A 20322-nucleotide genomic window follows, 5' to 3' on the forward strand; every position below is an offset into this window, starting at 1 on the left:
AGATAGTGCACTTCAAATCATATGATAGATAGCAAATCGGACTTTGGTCAGTTATCAACTAAAACAAAATCAGTGTCTATTATACACCAGAGGAATTCACTTCTGCTATTGATTTACGAATTTCGTAGTTCTCGTCATTTAATGCTACGTAATAAGATACGCCCACAAGGGCTCAAAGAGAATATGAGAGATGCATTTGTCTAACAATAAAAAAGGACTGTATATATTCAAAAACAACAAGAATCTTGTAATCCCACAAAAGCTAACTATTGAAATAGGTAACAAATAATTAAAATGTAAGAGTGTAAGAGTCTTCGACAATATTAAGGTTTTTGTTAAGAGAAACGTAAAGCACTAACTTCAAGCAACCAGCAATGTTAGACTATATCACATTTAAATAATATTTAAAGCTAGCAGCTCGGTCAGTCCACGCTTTCTTTGTTCGTGTATATATATATTTCGTCAACGCTTAACTCTCTGAGGGATCGTAAAAACGTTCGAATTACAAAATTTTCGATTTACAGGAGTTCTTCGAGAAAAGTCGCAACACGCCCAACAGTTATAAAAAAATTATGCATTCTATTGTCTCTACGGGCACGAGTTAGGCTCAAACTTTGTCGCTTTATTCCGGCACAAAAATTACATAAATTTCGATTTTAAAAAAGTTTAATTAACGGAAATGGTTAGGAACATATGATAAAATCTGGCTATATAAAAATTACCAATAAATTACGCAGAAAATTCGAACTCAAAAGGTTGTTTTTCTCAGAAAACCGAAAAAATTAGCGGAACTACGAAGAGTTTGAATAACAAAGATTTGGATTATAGAGGTTTTTGTAGATTTATTGGGAGATTTCAAGGGACGGTCAAGGGACTGCGAGTTAGACAGAGTTTACTGTACTTACAGGAAATATTATTGCTGTAGAAATCAAATTTAAATTGATTATAAGCTGTATAAAACAAAACATTCATTAGCTACATTTATAAAAGTTTATGAGCGACTGTAAATTAATACAAAATTTAGAAAAAGATGTTTATTTCTTCTTTAATATTTTGAAGATAAAATTCCGTTAATTGACAGATAGAGAGATAGCCTGATAACCAGACCCCAATTTCAAAGGATCTGGTTATCAGGCTAATAAAGGGAGACCTAAATTGGACAACTGGCGCTAGAAATAAGATACCCAAGAGGGTGTGCTGGAGAAATACATCTTTGAAGTGACGATATTTATAGCTAAGGGCTTTTCTACCGGCTTTAAACAATATCCCTTAGTCGCTTTCCTCGGGAGCAACTAGCAGAAAAGCGCCACTGACGGAACAGGTACCCGAATATACACTTGGATGGAGAGAGGCACTATGTGTCTTAAACATTTGCCTAAGAGTCTTGCTCTTAGGTTGTGAGTCATATACCTGATCCATTTCACCACATAGGCCATAAACCTGTATTTTAACAGACTGATTTGTTGAGGAGAGGGAGGAGAAGAACAAATGAACCTGCTGTCCAGCAATTCACCTTATTTGCAACAAATGAGCATGCCCTTTGCATGCAAAACGGGGAATGGCTTCGTTTTAGCAGCAGATGAAACATTACTAGCTGATGTGTGCATTCAACATAAAAAAATACTTCAATGAAATACACTCTATCAACTATGCCGTAGGTCTATTGAAATCTTGGTAAACAAAGGCATTTCCTCAACTGTCTGAGTGAAACTTAATTTTGAGATTTGACGGAGTCCATCATTGTCCATATTTGCCTGTCTTGTCTTTGCTTTTCTCACCAATCGTGCACTAGAATAAAAACAGTTCAATAGAGTCACAAACAAATCCTACAAATGTAGAATGCAATTTGTAGGTCGTTATTTACAAGTTCTTCATTTTCCAGAAGATTAATCATTGGTGATACTTGTACTTTATCCGTGAGAACCGGTTTGATTGTTTTCCAGAACTTTCCATTGTCAATTTTGGGTGTCTAAATTTCTGTAATAAATTAATTTAGATTTTCTTAATGTTGCGACACATTTATCTCTTTGATGCTTATATGCGTTCCAGTTTTCGTTGGTCTTATTCCTGTTGTATATATTCTTTAGCTTAGACCGGTGCATTATTGCTTTTCGCAGTTCTTTGGTCATGAACGGATCATCAGCATGCTGACAAAGTACTTTTGTCAAGTTTGTGTTTATACAATCAGAGGACACTTTTCCTGATAAATCTTTCGTGGTATTAGCAATATCATGTGTAAAGTTTATCGCGCTAAACTTATTATAGTCTCTGTATTGAATTATCCTTGGACCTTTCTTGATATAGCCGCCTTTAAGAACTGTCAGGATCATTGTGTGAAAATCAGAAAGCCCCGTTTCAAATGTTGTCGTGCTTTTAAGGCTGGGTTTTCTATGTGTTTTAATTAAATCTATGCATCGAGGTTTAGATGATTTAAAACTGGTACTTGACAATACTAGCAAAGTTATAGCTATCCATAAAATATTTTACTGTTATTTATTTCGCATTTTAGGTCTCCATTAGCAGAAAGTTTTCAAATTTGTTGCTAAAGGAGTCTAGGCATTTTTCTGTCTCACCGAAGAAAAACTTTTTGGCACTGAGATGGGCGATACATACAGAGGAGTAGCCATTTTTGTTTTTTTCAGATTAATTTCTACAGCTATCGTTTCAATGCCTGGGGGGGAATTGTAATTTAAGAGTTGCTTAACCGGAAGGCCTTCTTTTATGTAAGCTAATAATGCACCTCCAATTTCGTTACGGTCGAATCAAAATTGTCTCATAAAGCCTTCAATAACAAACTGGCTTGTAGGGAAGGTCTCATCAATTTTTGTTTCAGCTATGGTGAATACATCAACTCTACCTCCTGATATAATAGGCTTAAAAAGTCCAATCTTGTTTCTGATAGAATTTATATTAATATGACCTAGTATTAGACCACTTTTGTTTGTGAGCCGTAAATCATTTAGTTTCTTGTATTTGTTGTCAGTCACGTTATTAGAATGGGGTCTTACATGGCTATTCTTGTTAAGGACCTTATTTAACGTGTTAGTCCTTTCAGGAACAGTTACTTCTTACTTCTCAGGAACAGTTACTATTAGATTTTTACCGACATTTTTTGCACAAAATGCTTTAATGGAAATATATCTTAGCGTGAGGCATTATTTCTCCCACAAAAAGATTTTAGCTTCCTTATGATGTTTCTTGCAAGTTGGGAATTTCCTCGCTGATTTAGGTGACTTCCCAAGTGCTCCATCTGGATTGTATTTTGTCGCAAGATGTCGCATCCGACTTGATTGAGCATGCCATTCAATATCTTTCCCTTTTTGTCAAGATCTGATTTGTCCTTTCGCAGTATAATTTGAGAAATTATAATATGATAATGTGGTAGATTTGCATGTATAAATGAATTCAGCTTTTTAAGCCTCTTAGGTATTTCTTCAGATGTTTTTTTATTAATATCATTAGTCCCAATTACTAAAATTATCTTCTCAGGATTTTCTTTAAGTAATGGTTTTAGATAATCAAACATGTCATCAGTGGTTGCCCCAAGGATGCTTCTAACTCTCATATTGAAACGGCGACTAAGGGTTCGCTGGTCTATATTTGATATCATACTATCCCCGGCAATGAGAACTGTATTATTACATTTTTCGGCATTTGATTCCCTGTCGAGCTTGAATGTCATCCGATTATTGTGAATCTCTTTGCTATTGGCTGAAGTTTTCTCACGTTTAGAGTTTGTGTGATAATTTGCTTTTTGTTGGACTTTGTTTGTTTCGTATTTCTGTCGCCTTTCATTTACACATTGTATTCGTTGGGATTCTAGTCTTTGTTGGGCTTCTTTTTGTTCTTCATTGATGTTGATTTTCTGAGCTGTTGGTTGAGCACTGTTTATGTCGAGGGCATTGTTGCTCTTCTGTCGTGTGACTGTGGTTTAAAGCACAGTGCATGTTCTCGTGGGCTCTTTGTATTAATACAGTTTGGTTTGTTTGCATCTGTGTTTTTATAGGTTTTGTTGTTCCTTGTGACATTATCTTGATGGCTTTTGTTTCTCTTCAGCTTGCTATTTTCAATTCTGAGTTGACAATTTTCCTCCATTAATGTATCATTTTTTTCCTCAGTAATTCGATGGAAGTATGCAAGTAATCCTGAATATCATCGGCCAATTTAGTGACGATATCTAAAAACGCCATAAAGTCAGTTTTTTGAAAATCTGATTGTGATTGAGAGGCTTTTCGGGGGCTGGTTTCCATGCAAGCAATTGGGGAGCCTTTTGGTGTAATTAAGCTGGTCAAGTTTTGCGAAAAGATTTCGCCAAGGTTATCCAATTAATCTTCCAATGCGAAATAAAACTGCTCACCTTTGGCTGTTAGGTTTACTTGTATTGTACCAGATTCCATCAAAAGTGCAGTGTGGTCCATTATGCGTTCCTTGCTTAGGCCAGTCAAAGTAGCAGCATGTTTGGCAACGTTTTCAGAGTGTGGGCGTTTTAATCCTCCTTACGTATCTTGATGATAATTTAAGGATGGGTGATTTTATTGTAAATTCATCCATTTTTTCTTTAGTCACTTGCTCTATACAGCCGATACCAAAAGACTGATTTTAAACGTTTTTTCTTCCCTTGACGCTCTTTCTTTTCAAAACTGGCAATACATATGTTTATCATCAATTGTGTAAGCTCTCTTTGACAAAAACAACTTTTATCCGATTGAATCCTTCATAAAAACATCAAACTTGTATCAATCGCGATCTTCTTCTACGAAAAAATTTATTGAAGCTTTTTCGAAAAAGTGACTCATATATACTTACTTTTTATCATTATAAGGATCACTTCTAAAATGCTTCTGCTGGTTCATAGTGTACCGGCCGAATTCTAGCGGTGGTCTTATTATTTTAAGACCTTTGGCATCCACCCTAGAAAAATGAATGACATTTCAGAACATCACAATTGTTTAACTATAATTCAAAATCCAATTCTGTCTAATTCTGTAGAAGGAGACTTGGAATGAAGGCAACATCATATAATGCTGCCACTCATGGGCACACAACATATTCGAACATTAAACAATAGAAGGTGCTTCAGAACATGTCCTAATGACAATTCAGCAAAATAAAGCTTTCATTAAAGTTTCACTAAAGGTTATATTGCACTGAAGACTTGAAAAGATTACAATACACCAACAAATACGGGCTGAAATGTTTGAAATGAAAATGTGGAATGACGTTTTTCTTGGGAAAGACATTTTCAAGGATCACAATAAAAACGATTTCTACTGAACGGGCTGTTAAGGAAGGGGGAGATAAATAACGGAACAGCACATGATACATGTTGCCTTTCTCCCCAAAGCCTGACATGCCTGTATCGTAGCTAGGAATGGTTCTCTTCTAACCGGAAATTGTGTTTCTCTTTACGTCTGCATAACATAACAGTATCAAAGCCATGGATAAAAATTGCAACAGTCCAGAAAACTTTGCAGCTCAACGGCTATGAGACGGAGGCAGCTTATAGAACGATGCAGTAGTTGACTGGGAGTAGTTTTGAGGAAGATCAAAGCAAAACTTTGCAAGAGTGTGTGTGAGAGAGAAATTTACAGTTGTAATTGAATTTTTCCAATTTTCAGACAAAGACCAAACTATTGATGATTTGACTCAAATTCCCTTTCTAAAAACAGGTTCTTCAAAAGGTACACAAATTTTTCGAACAGGGCAGAACTGCATTTAGAGGAAGGTAGAGGCCATTCTCTGAACTCTAAAAACTAGTGCAGCAAACCTGAGGTAAAGGTCATCATCTTCCGCACCCCAGCCCCAAAACATGTTTGTAAAGCCATTGATCTTTTCATAATGCTCCCTTGTGAATAATTCAATTCCACCAAAATGTCCTGGAGCAAACAGTCTGGAAACAAAATAAATAACTTCATATATTAATCTATGCGTTGTTGGGACAATGTTATCAAACTAGAAAATAAATCTTTATAAATATAAATATCTGAAACGTAAATTGAAACAAATTGTTGATGAAATGAACTAAAAATAATGGTAAAGGAAATGATGAGCACATATTCTGCCAACTTAATTATCTAACTTTGATTAAACTTGCCAGACCCCTCGCGTTATTCAATAATGGAAATTTAAATTTCAAATAAATTGGATGAAGGTATGCATTGAAGGTATGCATCTCTTCCTAGAATTAAATATTTTTTCAAAAGACATCAGTAAAAAGATCAAAATCACCTGACTGAAAATTAAAAAAATCGCATTCTCAAAAACAAGTGGCGTATCGTCTATGATAATACACATTTGATAATACACAACATTTTTCTGCCTCTAAGCTGCCTTTTGCGAATATTCTTTGCGTGATACATCATTTCAAATCTAGTTACTTTCCATTGTCTACTTTGTGACAATTGAAAAGAGAAAAAGTTTCGTCAAAGTGGGGTCAGAGTCTATTTGTCATGATCCGCATTCCGTAATTCAAGTCAAAAGGCTTGCCAGTATAGTCAGAATTTACGGACCAGGGCATGCGGTAGACCTGAGCACAAGCCTTGCTAAATACATGATTTGCCGGGTCTAACTTTCTGAAACTTTACACATGGAAGCATCTTCAATTCTAACAACTCTCACAGCTCACTATTTTCATCTTAGTTAACTATGAGAGTAAAAAATGAGCAGAAACTGTTGCTCCTGTTCGCTTAGGCTCTGCAGTGTGTTAACAATTTCGCAATGTGGAGAGCTCCTTCTTGCGGGAATCCCCAGCTTCATTATAGCATAAAAAATTCTTACATTAGGTGGGCATTAGGTGATTCCTTTTCTTGAGGAATATGAATAAGAATAAAATCTTTTGCAAAGCAGTTTTAGCACTAGGAGTTATTCTGAAAGTCTTGCTAAACAATTGAGCTTTTTTCAAAAACTTTCGCATGGATGATAATTTTTCCCTTGGCCCCCCTTCACTTTCCAACCTCTGTCGGAGCCTCTGATGCAAAGAATAGACACCTTGATTGATTAGAATTAGAGTACAAACGATTTGTTACTTTCAAAATCAAAATTTATTATCACGATTATCATTAATTACCGTTTGTATTTTTAAGAAGCTGAAAATACGAGAACATTCATTCATCATGGCCGTATATTTTATGTTACCGCATGCCTTAGTTCTGCGCTCACGCTACGCCACTGTCAAAAACATTAAGTTGACTTTTCATCAATAAAAAAATTAATGACAGATCGTGACAGCAGTTTTGATTGCAAAACAAGGTTTCACGAAATAGCAAAAAGAAGCTTTTTTGAAAGGCCAGATATAGACGAATGTTATAAAAAGCAATCGAGATTCTATGTATGTTAAAGAAGCGTTTTTTGTCAATTGTTGACACAGACATTGCCCTTCAGCACCTTGCAAATGATCCCAAACCCTTTTGATTACAACATTTTCCTTTCGATCATCGCGCCATCATTCGGGAAACTTAAAGTCACTACTGCAATTACCTGTAATTTAGAGTGTTTACAGCCGGTGCCAAATGGACAGGCGACGCAGCACAGCCGTGATAATTTTTATCATTCTCCAACAGTAGATCGACATCATGGAAGATATAACAATCAAATTCTCCAAACTGCAGTGTGCTATTGAAACCTATATTATAAATTGCACCTTTGTTGAACGCTGTTTTTCCAGTCTGAAAGTGAATGATAGGAGAAGTTAAGTTGAGAACACTGTCTGATTGCTTGGTATACTCATATTGCTATAAAAGCACCAAGCTCCAATGATGTTGTATTCTGTTTCGACGAATCAGCTGAGCTCTCGCGAAATTTCTGCAATGTTTAGGACAGATACAACATAACATATTTCACAAAGAAAGAACATTATTTGATTGTGATTACATAACATAGATGATCTACGCAAAAATACTATCAACCGGTCTATTGCGGCTTGCTTCATACAACATAGGTAGAGCTATATATGATTCGCTATGTTGAACAGAACGATTCCAAGGTTAGTTTTTGCAAAAAGTCTATTAAGCACCAATTCTTTAATTGCGCATGCGTGTTGCATAATGGTCTTAATAGAACTAAACCACTGTCTGGTGCGATCCCTTGCAAGCGCAAATTGCCTTGGATCGGATTCCGAGTAAGCGAGTGCTTCTGATCAGATCTGGACACTTTGGATCCATTTAGATCCGATCTGATCCGAAGTCTCGTTTAGCAAGGTAGTACTGAATTAATTTAGGATGATACTGACGCACGGTTTTGTTGAATACCTGTTCAATGACGAACATCCTGTACTCCAATAACTGGCGTTGAAGAATCGGTGTCATATGATAAAGGAACATCTTCAGCTGCAACTCTCTGTTTCTGTACGGTAACAAAAACGCTACCTGGAAATATTAAAAGACTCCCTTATTCAGAGGATCCCATTAAATTGAATAACAATAATTCGAAACATTTATAGTGACAATATGAACTTATTTTATGGGAAATAAAGTATTAAACTCGCATATCGTGGAATGAGAGCGATAATTCTAGGAATCAATCGACAGTACCAGAATTCTAATCTGAAGAGCTTAAAAGGAAGTGAGAAAATAAGTTTGAAGTTGGAGTGGCATTATCCCAGGGATTCTCATAGGGCAACAGAAATACACTGAACGTAGAAGAAAAGGCTGACGATAGAACTGAAATTACAATGATTGGAAAAAGCCTGACTTGGAAATGCCTCACTGTAAAAAGTCGGACTGGAAGAAGGCTGACTTGGAAATGCCTGACTGTAAAAAGTCGGACTGGAAGAAGGCTGACTTGGAAATGCCTGACTGTGAAAAGTCGGACTGGAAGAAGGCTGACTGGAAAATAACTGCTCGGAAAATGGCTGGAGACAATGGAATTGCATTCAAAAAGACGGTACAATATAACACAATGAAACAGAATACCATCTCCAAGAAAATGTTAGTTGTATGCCAAAGTCTGACCAAGTAAAAGAACATGCTCACCTTGTATTTTGGTTTGCAATGTTCGGGACGCCACCAGCCTCCCAGATGCACTTTTCCTCCGTTTTTTATGGAGAGATTGTCAATATTAGCAGCTTCTTGCACCATTTTGTTAATATCAACACGCAAGGAACCAACTGTAAGTAGAACCGGCAAGTTAAGAAAGTTTCCACAAAAGAGAGAAATCATAGCATTAAGCCGTAATGAAAAATGGCATTCTCCACAAGTGTGATGCAACTGTTAGCCCTTTTAATCAACCAATCGCATCATCGTATTTTCACGAATCAATGTATGTACAAGCATTTACTGCGTAACAGGCGCTGTAGATGGCATGTATCTCATAATCAGTACCTATATTTTTCTCGTCGTCTAGATGAATTTCGTCTTACATGGTTAATTCATATTAATTTTGTAGTAAATAAAAAATAAAACATAAACAAGCCTTGTCTACACAAAGCCAGTATTCTGAGTGAAACATACGGTGAATATCGGTTATGTTTGGCAAAAACTTCAAGCAAAAAAATTCAACCCAAAAGACAAGACTAACAATGAAAATATCGTTAGGAAACACAATCAACACATAAAACTGCCAGACTTTCGACCATCGTAGATCAGCATCAGACTTTTTCATAAATTAGTGATCAAAATTACGGGAATATAATGTTAGTTCTTGCATTTTAATGATATCCTAAACAATTGAACTATTTTGCAATTCTAAGCAAATGAAAAAAATACAAAAAAAAGCCACATAAAAATTTTAATATATTTAAGCAATGGAATACCATTCTTGCTTCACAATTGTACAATTGAATGAATATTGGTTAAAGCTTTCAAAATTCTTAAATCAGTTCATTATAAGAACCTTTAATAGATATAAGAACCAATAATTAAAACAAAATTTAAAAGGTAAAGTGGATAAATAATTAAACATTTAGTTACTGCAAATCTATTGGCAAAAAGAAATGGGGGTTGACTTACCCAGCTTTTCGCCATTAACAGGACAAAAGCTTTTGTCAAATGACGAAAGATTAGAGGAAGCAGATGACGAAACTGACGCTGCTGCTGTTGTTGTTGCTGCTGCTGCTGCTGTTGTTGTTGTCGAGTGTAATTGAATCTGCAGATCTGGTAATTCAGTTACGTAAATTCTTTTATGGGTACTGTGTGTGTCACTGTATAAATTAATAGCAATCATCCCAAGAACATACAGCAAACAGACAAAAGTAATGGCTAAAGACAATCGATTTTGCCTAAACGAGATCGTTTTTCTGATCGACAGCATACTGACTGGAGGATCCGGTGCAAGATTCAACAGGATTAAAAACGTTGGAGAGCAACGGAAAATTGACAAAGCATCTCCAAGTAGTCCTGGACAACAGCAGCTTGCAACTGATTTGAATAACTTCTAGAAGAACAAAAAATACATCGATAAACACAAAGGCGCAAAATTTGACACAGTTATTAGGTTTAACTAACCCCCCTGCGAAGCCCGTTACGCAGGCAGCCAGTGGCCCTGCGGTAGGGTATTAAGATTAGCCTCGGAAAAGGCAAGATGTGTATAACACCCTACCGTAGGGCTACTGGCTGCTCGCGAAGCGGGCTTCGTAGGGGGACCAGTCTTCCGTTAATTGAAAAAGAAACTATGGCAATTCGATTTAGAAATGCCTTAGTCAAATTCATTTGACATTTTGCGAAGGGCTTACTAGATAATTCCCTTGATAAGCAAAGACACAGGTGACCTACCCTAATTTTTTACAATTACAACAAGCAAGATTTCTATTCTAAGAAAATGTGCAAATGCTAGCGATTCATAGAATTGTTGTGGAGCAACAAGAGAATCTAGAAGCAATTCTTTCTCAAAGGCCATTATGATTATTTAAGTAAATGCATGATAATGCTTACTTTTCGTGGTTTCTGCTACCCTAGGTTCCAGAGTGTCTAATAGAAGTTGCGAAATAAGATTGCTTTCCTCCCCCGCTATTTCTCGCGCCACTTGTGCTCCAGAAACCCCTAATAAACACTAGAAATCCAGGGAAGGTTTCTGCCAGCGGCCTAAAACTATTTTTGAAGCTTTAGCAGGTAAGCAAATTTCTCGGGTGATCAGCTGGTTCTGGAAATGGTCGTTCAACTTCAGGTAAATCATTCGTGGATAACCACACCAAAACGGCAAACGTAAGGTTGACCAAAAAAATTTTAACAACGTTGACCAAACAAACTGGACCGTCGCTTTGTGACAGTGAAAATTTTCAGATTTCTTAAATTAGTTGATTATTAGTTGATTAAAAGTTAAGTATACAAAATATAACTGAAAACAAAAGCAAAGAATTTTTGTCATCTAGGGATATTTAGTTGGCCGTTTCAATTAAAAAAAGGATGGCTCACAAATGAGCACAATAGCTAGGCACTATCCTGAACAATGTTGCCAACCTTGCAATGAAAATAATTAAAAAATATACGGTCAAAAGGCGATACAAAATACCTGGAAAATAACATCAATCTGAAATTAGATTGTTACTGAAAGAATACCTTTTTGGCGTAAGGGAGTAGCTGAAATAGAGTTTCGGTCAGGATCAGTGTCCTGAAGGTACGCTAGTGCATTCTGGGAGAGACACGCATTACGGTCTGTTCTCACGCTCATACGCATCAAACTAGAATTTTTCACGCATTTTACAATAAAGTTTTGGTTTATTCAATTTATTAAGCGTTCTTCTGAATCCTAGCGAAATCCTCTTTCCTTTAAAGGCCAAGCTACAGAAGACAAAATGACTAGATAAAAGCGAATCTCCACAGGTTAAGTGGTGCCATATTTATCGGAGATCATCGTTTCTTGCCCACCTAAATCAAAGGCTAGCTCTATTTCAACTAAGAAACCAAGCAGTTTTTCGATGAAATGTACAGAGGACAATGATCTCCCTTTAATAGCGTAAAGGAAGGTTTGGAAGCATCCAATAATTGATGAATAGTTACGACAACCTGCAAAACGTTTTTGTAGTAGCGGGTTTAACTGGTGTTTACCCGAAGTACGCGTTGCCGAAGAACTAGAGGGCGTTGCGAACAAAGAAATGTTCTAAGGGTCACGCCCCCATCATATTAGGATTAATTCCGGATCTGCAGATCACATACTCTGGGTACCAGAGCCTAAAAAATTGGGAAGGAATCTCCATTTTCCTCCTGATTTCTTTGGCTCCGGTTAGAGATTGCATAGAGCCTTAAGAACAAATTAAGAACAAGCTGAGGCTGAGCTACTGTCAAATGAAATTTTGAACAACGTTTTATCTCAAAAACGAGGATTTTCAGCCATGTGTGGGTGCTTTTTCGGTGAATATTAAAACAATTAAGTTTGTCTCTACGGACTTTGTTGGCAAAAGAGGCCTGAACACCTCCCCAGAACGAAAAGCTAGAAATCGCACTGCTTATACCCTATAAATTTAAGAACAAATTAAGAACAATCCAGCCTCAGATTTTCAGAAAAGTTAAGAACAATCATCTGAACTCAAATTTACTGGTTCTTATAAAGAAAAGAGTGTATGTCAGGTAAACACAGTAATGAACACCGAAACTTTTAAAAAAGTCTAGTAAAGGCACGGAAGAGCAATTTTGAAATCAAATACCTGCTGTGGTTGCAAAAGGCCATTTACAGAACAGCAACACCAGTTTATGGAATGAGGCTCTTTTCCGCAGCGAATGTTTTGACAGGCGTCATTAAAATGTTTTCCAGTCTACGAAATCATGAACAATTTTATTCTCAGAAATGTTATACTTTGCGAAGAATTTTAGCTATCCTTTTAGCTATAGTTTTAGCTAACAAAACCAAGTCTAAAAACAAGGTCGTTGGTGAACCATACATCAAGAGCATTAATAATGCATAACATTAAGAATTTTTAATTTGTTTAACAATGCCACAAACTGGAACGCATGCCAGCTGTATAAACAGGTAAAAGAGGTTTGACGGCATAAATGACATATCCTTGGGGGACGCATTGAATAAAGTATTTTTAATCTTATTTTGTTTACGTAGTTTTTTGTATATTATGTAGGTTCTTAGGAAATCCCCCTGTGTCTCGAATGTTCCGTCGTCGCGACACATCACCATGCAGCATACAACAAAAATTTCGTCAGATGAATTTTCGGTGGATGAACTTTGTCGAAAAAATTGCGGAAAAATTTTCAGAATTTCGTCGTGACAAAATTTTGTCGTGGATTTTTAACACAGAGATAGCAACATATTACCAAAATCGTAAGTGACAATCCCATACAGGTTGCTTTATATTCAATCCTATAGGTACCGACTTCGTGGAGACACAGTCACGGGGGCTTGATTGAGCACCGTTCGGAATTTGGCTTAGGCCCCCCCCCCCCCAGACAGCTTTTTCACACAAAACCTCATGCCAGGAAAGCCAAATGTCCTCAGTTTGTGCAAAGGTGGAATCCAAAGAGATACTTTTAGCATCCAACGAGTCTCTACCCTATATTTATAGGCATAAACGTTCATAAACAGAGTATAATTAAAAGACAAGTATAAGTGTGTATAAATGTAAATCCTCGAATTGCCCCCCCTCGAAAAAGCACCCTAGAACTACAAATTGTCAATAAGCCCCCCTCCCTAGAGCAAGACCCCACTGCTACCATAAATTCTCAAGTTGGACCTCACAATTTGATGATTTTCCCCATCTGAGGTTGCCTATGGCGTTTTATTGAATTACCACAACAAATTCATACTAAAATAAACGAGGTCTTTTAATAATGTCAACAATAATTCTATAAGCCCCCCTCGTATAAGCCCCCCCTCGAATAAACCTCCATCCAAAAATAGCAAAAATAAATAAGCCCCCAGGGGTCTAATTCAAGGATTTACGGTAGGTACAAGATTTGGAAAGCATAAGACAATCTCCAAAAAAAAGTTGGTCTCGAAATTGTGTTCCCCATAGAGTTCAAATTAGGTTGAAAAGTGCAAATACCTTGAACAAATGAACGAAATAAAGAGGCAGAGGTGGAATCCTTTGCAACCGGCGACAAAACAGTTACAACAGTAGCGTAGCCAGATTGGTAAGATTTGAGGGAAAGGGGTTGGGCAAAGGCAAGTTGAGCAGGAAACATTGGGGTACCCACTCTTTTGGACCCAAGGTATAGGTGGCGTCCGCCCCTCGTTACGCCACTGAGTTAGAACTATTTTTATTGAACGATGGTGAAAACGAGGTTAGTTCAAGAACCGACAGTGATAATGATAATGCCTACGATAAAGATAATTATTAACATTATGTAAATTTTTTAACAAAATTTCCCTAAAAGAAAACAGACATATTAAGAAAGCTCTTTGTAGATCTTTTTCCGTGATTTTTCAATATCCCCAACGCTCTAAATTTTTCTGGGTAAGGAAAATGACGTCATTTAATCATAAAACAGAAAAGGGACCAATTTTACTTAGGTAGGTTAAGCCTTTGCGAGCTTGTAGTTGCTCTTGTCGCAATAAACAAGTACACGAAAGTTAGCACCTGAGGCGGCGTCATGGTTGTTGCAGAAGGTGAGGATGTTTTCGAATTTTGACGATTCCAGTTCGCTGGAAAATGTCTCATTGGATCAATTTTCTACCTTTACAATGCAACCTTACTCTCAGAATTAATATCCATAGGCGGAACGCTATTCTCGTTATTCGCGCACCCAACCCTGAAACATTGAAATGTGGCGTTTGGTTTGACTGGCTTCGGGTTGCCATTTAGCAGCTAAAATATCAACGTGCCAAGGAGTGAAGAGGATCAAATAGAAATGAAAATAAAAACAATCAAATATACCAATGAGCCGAGATTGCCAAGTAAACACCAAAAATGCCGAATCTGCCGAGTTAAAAAAGATTCAGAACTCCAGTCAGGGTCAAAGAGGGTAGCAAATTCCCCCTCTAATGGTAGTCTTTATTGACAATAACCCTCAAATGGTACCATAAAGAACCGAAATCAAGCCATTGGTAGCATCCATTTATTTGTGCTCATCTGGTCCTACTTTGACAGATTTCTTTTCCATTGACTGTTATTGATTTGGGAAAGATAAGATTTTGTTTATTTTCTATTATAGATCGCAGACGTACGGCGGCCAATAACTGCCACGCACTTAAATTAAACCGATTCACATTGAAACAAAGAGATTATTGGGGGTATTTCTAGAAATAGTAGGATTGATTTAATTTTTAAACATCACTTTTTCGTATTTTCGTACTTAAATAAAAATTCCAGGTGATATGAAAGTCTCCAAAACTTAGACAAAAATGTGCAATTTGTGAAAACAGCCCTTCCGGTTTTCCTTTAATAACTTTTCGCAGAAAAATGATAAAAATATCATTTCAAGTTCAATCAATTGAGAAAGGTCTGATACACTGATTTTTATAGTCTGCAAGAGGTTAAAAGTATTCCTAGAACATTTTCAGCCAGTGGCGTACCCATGGCTGCAGCAGTGGAGGGGGGGGGGGGGGGGTCTGGGCGGAGGCCTCAGAAACTCGCAAATGCGGGGAAACGCCTTTTTTTGCAAAATTTGTCCCCATTATTTGATTCATTTTAGCTACGGTAAATAGCAAAGTATTCGGTATACAATTGTCGCATTCATGTTAATCCATCCATTTGTTTGCCTTTAATTTGTGATGATGAAATGAAATGAATGAAAGTGAATATAATTGCCATGAAGAAGTTTTTGTTCTGCAACTAACAGTTTACCTACCTCCACCACCCCCCCCCCATGAGTTTTAAATCGTTTTTGGACAAATCTCGAGGACCATATTTTAGAAAAGTGGGGGTTCGGACCCCCTATCCCCCCTTGGGTACACCGCTGTTTTCACTTTTCAGTCTCTGATCTGCTTTCATCGCCCCAGACAGTGTGGCCAGTATTTTCACCGCAAAATCTCGATTTTCCCAAAACCGCTCTTCAGTTCTTCTTTAATAACTTTTTTAAATCTCGGGATTTTGGTCCAAACAGCCGTTTAATCTCTTTCTCCATACCTGCTACACTGTTTTCGGTTTTTGTACATTGTTATGATTTTATTTTGCGTCGAAAGTAGGGGAATTTTTCCAAAGTGCGAAATTCGCCACAAACCACGATGTAGACTTGAGTTTATAAGTCGTAAAATTCTTGCAAAGCAGCAGAACGCAGAACAAAAACAGAACAAGAACCGTGAAAATGGGATATTCAGCCTAAATTTTTAGACGATTGCGCAAGAAAAAAATCACCTCAACATATATAATTGAAATCAGCAAATTTTGCTTATAAAAAGTGCGTCTTTATCAAATTTCATTTCATAGGCACTTTAAAGGATACGTGTAAACAGCTAACCGTCATCCCCTTCCTTCACCCTTCAGGTGAAAACGGAAGATTTTACGACCACGCGACCCAGCGAGCAGAAAATTTTCACGACCATGCTTTTTAGATTAGCTTAAAATACATTCAGAATATTTCTTGCAGGTATTTTCCTGCAATCGTTTAAAACATTTTGTTATTGTTAAGGCATGCTCTTATTACGTTTGATTAATTCAGTCTTAAAATTGAATTCATTACTTTATATGGCCCCATAGACCTCGGCGTATTCCTTGGAAATTAAGCAACTAAAGGATTTGTCGGATTTTTCTTTTCTTTATTTTTTTTTTTTTTACTCTTTTTATTTCATTCTTTTTAGGACTGCCTTTTACCAAACAACTATTTTCTTTTGAACTTAAACCTTTCTTATGCTTCTCTTTGAGCTACAGTTCACAAGGTCATTTGAGTCAAAATTTCAATTTTCACAAATGATTCAAATTTTTTCCGATTAACCTAGCTTTCTACTAACAGAATAAAAGTACTAAAATAAAAGTACTACAAGCACATTCCTTGCTGTATAATCTACAGGCAAACTGGAAAAACCAGACCCTATGACCCTATGACCATTAACTACGAAGAACAAACCAAGAGCCATGCTTTTCAATGCTATCATGTTGACAGCTTTGAAAGCATTCCGACCTTGGCTCAAACATTTAACATTATCATTTAACAATCGTCTTTCTCCTGTCCTTTTATGATTTCCAGGATTATCAAATCAAATCAGACTTTCGTTGAGCCATTTGTTTTCAAATTCAAAGTAAAGAAAAAAAAGTTATCCCCCAGTGTCACACGTTCAGCCTGATCACCTGTCACACGTTCAGCCACTCATGAATTGTTCAGAATCACAACAGGAAGCTCGCCGTTCCATCGAAGAAGCCACTAGGCCAATGAAAGTGCTCCTGATCAAAAATCCCGGTGAATGAAAATTGTGCAAGCTTTTGTTTGGGTTTAAACAAATATTCGTTTTGGAAGATTTTTGTTTAAGCTAAAAAACCGACCGAGGGAATGACCAAGAAAGTTGAGGTGCAGGAAAAAAAGAAGGGTTGAAGGTCTAATGACCACTTTTTCGTTTACATTCCGCTTACTTTTAAAATATTCTCCTAGCTTTTAAAAACAAAATGAAACAGCGATAATTAGCAAAGAGTTCAAGCAATGTCGTCAGCAAAATAATTTCGCGCCTTTTTTGAAGATAAACAAACCAAAACTCCTTCATATTTATTTTTATCATTGCACAGTCAGAATTCATTAAAATATCAAATCGTTCCATAAGGGGCGACGCTACTCTATGTCCGGCGTGAGCTTCACATGGGTCCACACTGGATCAGTGGAAATGAATATCTATGATATGGTTTGAGAATTTTGTTGTACTTTGTTGTGGTTTTACCATACTTTTTATATTTCGCAGTATTTCGCAGTATTTCGCAGTATTTTGCAGTATTTCGCAGTATTTCGTTTCGTTTCGATTCGTTGATTAAAACAAGCCCTACCTTGAGTAAAATGCCAACAGTCGAAGATGTTTACTATTGATCTCCACAAAACAAGCTTTCGCTTAAACGGTGTGATCTGCTGAGCAACAAATTCTGCTTGAGCTTCCTCGTAGGATCTTCTTCAGTCCTAATGATTACCATGAGATCGGGATACGGGAAACCGGATAGTCCGTTTGAAAATTTGTGCTTTCGTTGGACACCCACTGTCAACCAACCAAGAAGCATCTGTATTTTATATTTCTATGGCATTTTGCTGGTCCGCAATTTACAATGCGACATTCGTTTACACATTCTGAGGCTTTTGGTTTGGTGTAGCAAAAGCAGCAGGGGCGGATTCAGGGTGTCGCACAGGTCGCACGGATAACCGTCAGATTTTCAGAATTTACACTTACGTTCAGAAGTATTGGGACGAATTCGATAAACGAATTATGGCGTTCTGTTGGATTCGGTTTTGCAACGGAAACTTTTTCAGATTTGGGCAGTCTTTCTACAAATAATCTAGGCCTAAGTTTCCCCAAAATGGAATAAAAAGTTAACAAAATGCTTCAACTTATGAAGCATAACCAAGAAAACACAGGATTTTCTCGATTTTCCTGATTATAACAGCAAAATATACAGAAGGGTTGAATGGCCTAACAATATCAAAGTCACATGACCTTCCAAAAATTTTAGAGATGTCCAAACAAATACAACTTTTTAATTTCACGTTTGCATAACAAAAAAATTATAAAAGAAATTATAAAATCAAACTTTTAAGCTTCAAAAAAAGTTATCTTCATCGACGAAAATGCTACAATTTTATTAAACTATTGCATATATTCAAGCTACTTTTAAAATTGCGTAACATTAAAGGAGAAGCCATTGTACTCATCGTCGATGATTAATTTTTGCTTTGAGAGAGCATTTTCTTTATATAACGCTGGAAAATTTGTATTTTTCATGACTTTTATAGCCATGTTTTTGCTTATGTTCCATTATTTAGCTTCTTTTTACATGACAACATGGTGTCATGTAAAAATCTATTACTTCGCAGTTCCCCCAGTAAAGACCTGTCGTCCCTCGGTGCGTAAACTTCTTCGGTCTGCCAACCCTTGGTAAATTTTTTACTGTTCTTGTACGGGGAAACTTTTTACACACCAGAAAAGCTGCACTCAACGAGCAGCCGAAAATTGATGCAATATCGCAAAATCCATTTGCTTTGTTTTAGTAGAAAGCAATTTGTAAGCGCTTCTCTTAACTCAGTTTTTGAGTTTTCAGAGCTTCCATGTTTTCGTCTCGAGACCTATATAAATTTTATGGTCGATGTATTTTTAATTTTTTGGCGTACATAAAAGGCTTCAAGATATCAACACGTCGTGTGAAAGTTTCATGGAAATAGCTGCCGTATCTTTTAAATGAGAAAGATTTTAAAAAGTCTTTCCAAATTTGTTGCATAGAATGTCTTCGAAGTTTCGAAGGGTGTCCCCAATACTTTTTGAACGTAAGTGTAGTTTTAGTCTACAGTCATTGCAATAAGGCAATCATGTTTACCACAATCTTTTATTTTCCTCCTTTCAGATAATACATTTTGCTCTCTTTACACAACAAACACAGGACCGAGCTTGGTCGATCTCACACACAAGTTATTCGAGTACAAATATGCGAGTTTTAGGTAGTTTTTCCAGTCGAATCTTTGCTTGGAGTGCTGTGTCGATTTTGATCTGTTTCTCTGAAAATTTTACGGGAAATCGAAAAATATTGCAGGTGCGTATGGCTTAATAATACTTTTCTCAGATTCTTTAGGAACTGAAACAAAGTTCAATAGTGTGGCTTTATTTTTTTGTAATTGGTTATTGCATTACAAACCTGCTTTTGTTACACCAAACCAAAACCCTCCGAATGTGTAAACGAGAACGCGAAATGTCTAGTCGAATGTGAAAACGAATGTCGCATTGTAAATTGCGGACCCTGTTTATCAAGATTGCGCCTGCTCAATTTCACGATTTTCTGTGTCAGTAAATAAAGAATGCGCAGTTGTGCGATTCTTTAAGTATTGGCAATCTCAAATTAAATTCAAATCCCATGCAATTTGCATAGGCATTAAGCTGTATTCAAGGACATGATTGTATCGAATGTCCGATTACAAAAGCAGTTTTATTTGTCCCAATAGCTTTCATCATTCAAATTGTTTTCAAACTTTGCAAATAGTAATATTTTGTTAAAACGAGGAACAAGCGGAATAACCCAGGAACAAGCAGAACAACCCAGTAACAAGCGGAAATGTGAATTGATTGTTTAGTTAATAACACGTGGTGGCGTTTATAATCCAACTCTCTGAAGTTCGTTTGGGCTAGCACGTGCACTATCAAGATTAAGTGTGAGAAGGAAGAACCGCAGGATAGGCTGTGCGCCGGATTCTGTGAATCTTGCAATGAGATTTTAAAATGAAAGGTATACAGGAACAAAGCAATACGACGACGAGAATCCAATGTCACGAAATAAATTTTCAAAATAAATTAAATTTAAGAGTATACTAATATTTCGCCCCGGCATACAGGGCT

At 36.7% G+C, this 20322-nt stretch overlaps 1 protein-coding gene across 2 annotated transcripts; it reads right to left on the reverse strand.

Annotated features, from left to right (window-relative positions):
- Positions 1-226: 226 nt before the first annotated feature.
- Positions 227-19959, reverse strand: LOC135682697 (beta-1,4-galactosyltransferase 5). Of its 2 annotated transcripts, XM_065197688.2 has the most exons (9): positions 17783-19956; positions 12575-12682; positions 9945-10368; positions 8970-9103; positions 8247-8363; positions 7477-7664; positions 5768-5890; positions 4807-4911; positions 227-1788 (listed from the first exon to the last, which is right to left on the reverse strand). In XM_065197688.2, exons 3-9 carry the CDS (start codon positions 10243-10245, stop codon positions 1644-1646), a joined length of 1113 nt encoding a protein of 370 aa, XP_065053760.1. In that variant the 5' UTR covers positions 10246-10368; positions 12575-12682; positions 17783-19956; the 3' UTR covers positions 227-1643. The 2 variants fall into 2 exon arrangements, with proteins under 2 accessions (XP_065053760.1, XP_065053761.1); XM_065197689.2 differs by lacking the exon at positions 12575-12682 and having other exon boundaries at positions 17783-19959.
- Positions 19960-20322: the final 363 nt, after the last annotated feature.

The sequence above is a fragment of the Rhopilema esculentum genome, chromosome 16, assembly GCF_057945365.1.
Source record: "Rhopilema esculentum isolate cy_ngs chromosome 16, ASM5794536v1, whole genome shotgun sequence".
Taxonomy (NCBI): domain Eukaryota; kingdom Metazoa; phylum Cnidaria; class Scyphozoa; order Rhizostomeae; family Rhizostomatidae; genus Rhopilema; species Rhopilema esculentum.